At 53.4% G+C, this 2,092-nt stretch overlaps 1 protein-coding gene across 1 annotated transcript; it reads right to left on the bottom strand.

Moving 5' to 3' along the window:
• Positions 1 to 821: 821 nt before the first annotated feature.
• LOC145248782 (uncharacterized) lies at positions 822 to 1,229 on the bottom strand. Its single transcript, XM_080110416.1, has one exon. The coding sequence runs from the start codon at positions 1,227 to 1,229 to the stop codon at positions 822 to 824; it is 408 nt and encodes a 135-aa protein (XP_079966542.1).
• Between the last annotated feature and the right edge of the window lie 863 nt (positions 1,230 to 2,092).

Here is a 2,092-nt window from a genome sequence, read left to right as displayed (position 1 = left end):
GGATAGGGTCCTTGTCTTCATGTGGACGGTCAAGTTGTAGTGTGCCAGGAAATCAGCACCGAGCAAGGGGGTTTTGACATTTGCCACCGTGAATGACCACTTGAAGTCACGCCTAAGCTTAATATTCAGAGTTAGTTCTCGGTTCCCGTAGGTTTCTATAATGGAACCGTTTGCTGCCCGAAGTTGAAATGGGGCGGGTCTTAGGTTTGACTTGTTGGTGGGTGGTATGACGCTGATGGCTGCACCGGTGTCGACTAAAAATCTTAGGCCATTGTTCTGGTCCCACACATAAAAAAGACGACTATGCATGTGTGTACCAGCAGGGGTTGTCGCCACTGCCTGCTGGTTTATTCGTTTCCCTGTGTCCTTTGGCGTGTACAGGGAGGTTGACACTTGCGAGCTTGGTCACCGAAATGTTGATGGTACCAGCATTCGTTGGGGTTATAGCTCCGTCTCTGGCTCGAACTGCGGGTACGGCTTCTATAACGCGTGCGTGGGGCTGGGCTTCGACCGCGAGTGTGGGTGTCTGGGTTTCGTTGCCTCTGGAGTAAGGTGAGTTTCAGCTCTTGGAGTTCGGCTCTCATCTGGGCCATCTCCTCTTCGAAGCGTCGTGCAAGGCTTTGAGGGCTGTTATCGCCTTGGTGGTCTCTTTGGTGAGTCCTTTCCACTTGGTGGACTCTTTCGTGGGTGTCGTCCACTTGGTGGACTCTTTCATGGCCCCGAGAATAGACCTTGTCTGCTGAATCGGCCAGCACTTCCAGGGGAGTTTCTATAGGAACCAGGGCCAAAACCTGAGTGATGTTCGAGGGCAACCGATCCATTCATAGGCCTCGGAGAATAGGCTCGGCCATGGTGTTGTTTCCGAGGCGACTCTTCATAAGGCGCAAGAGCTGGGATGGGGTTCTGTCGCCGAGAGACACGTGAGAGAACAGGTCTCTGATAAGATCTTCGTCCGAGCGGCCTGTGCGCTTAAGGATGGCGTCTTTGAGGTGGGTGTACGGAAGGTGTTCGGGTGTATTCATCAGGATGTCCTCCACTTCTTCCACAACGGCTGCAGGTAGGGCCTGTACCACTGCGGCATATTTGGTGTCCTGGCGTGTGACTCTCCTGGATGCAAAAATCGCCTCCAGTTGAATAAACCAACTCCTGGTGTTCACGGGGTTATATGGCGGTAGTTGAATGAAGGGAGTTGATGCGTTAATTTCGTGTTCTTCGGTGCCTTCCGCCATCTTCTGTGTCAGTTGTTTGCCCGTATCAAAAGTCGCGTCGGGTCCGTCTGTATTTTTAGCCCTCTTCTCTGCCAGCTGTTTTTGCCTATGTTAAGTATCACGTCGGGGTCACCACTTGTTGCGGGGGCCGGCCGTCCAGAGACAATCGACCCAACAACTAACAAAATAAACACAGGCAAAAGGTGAACAGCATGCTAGGCAAAGAAGAATGACAAAACTCGGGAGGTTTAGTTAAAAACGACGATTCGCCTTTTATTTAAGCAAACGAAAGGGTGGCAAAAATGCGAATTTTCTCACTGGGCGACGTTGGTCCGGGATCCGTTGCTGGTGTACTCTGACTGGGGGATGCTTGTTGGTTCGCCGTAGGCTGGAACGCTGAGATGACGTCGGAGAAGTCGGCGTGATAACTGGTGCGGGTGATTGGTCGACCTGGGTCCGACTGGGATAGTACTAGTGCGTTAGCCTCGGGTTTAAGAGAGGAATGGACGGCGAATTGGCAACACTGAGGGTTCAGTGTTCATCAGGTACGGACAGGCGCTCAGATCGGACGGTCACTGAGTAAGGTGTCAGTGTATGAGAGGTACGGACAGAGTCGTGGTGATGAGGTGGACTTCTACGGCGTGGAGACCGTAGCCACGGTAGTGGTGGTGGACTTCTACGGTGTGGAGACCGGAGCCACGGTAGTGGTGGTGGACTTCTACGGTGTGGAGACCGGAGCCACGGTAGTGGTGGTGGACTTCTACGGTGTGGAGACCGGAGCCACGGTAGTGGTGGTGGACTGGACTGCTACAGTGTAAGGACTGGAGTCACAGTAGTTGCGCGAGCGTCGAACGGTAGGGGAACCGTGAGCAAGTGCGGAGCTC

This window comes from Euprymna scolopes, chromosome 27 (assembly GCF_053919585.1).
Source record: "Euprymna scolopes isolate OS-2025 chromosome 27, ASM5391958v1, whole genome shotgun sequence".
NCBI classification, from domain to species: domain Eukaryota; kingdom Metazoa; phylum Mollusca; class Cephalopoda; order Sepiida; family Sepiolidae; genus Euprymna; species Euprymna scolopes.
Note: the sequence above shows the minus strand (reverse complement) of the source record. Positions and strands in the feature narration are given on the sequence as shown.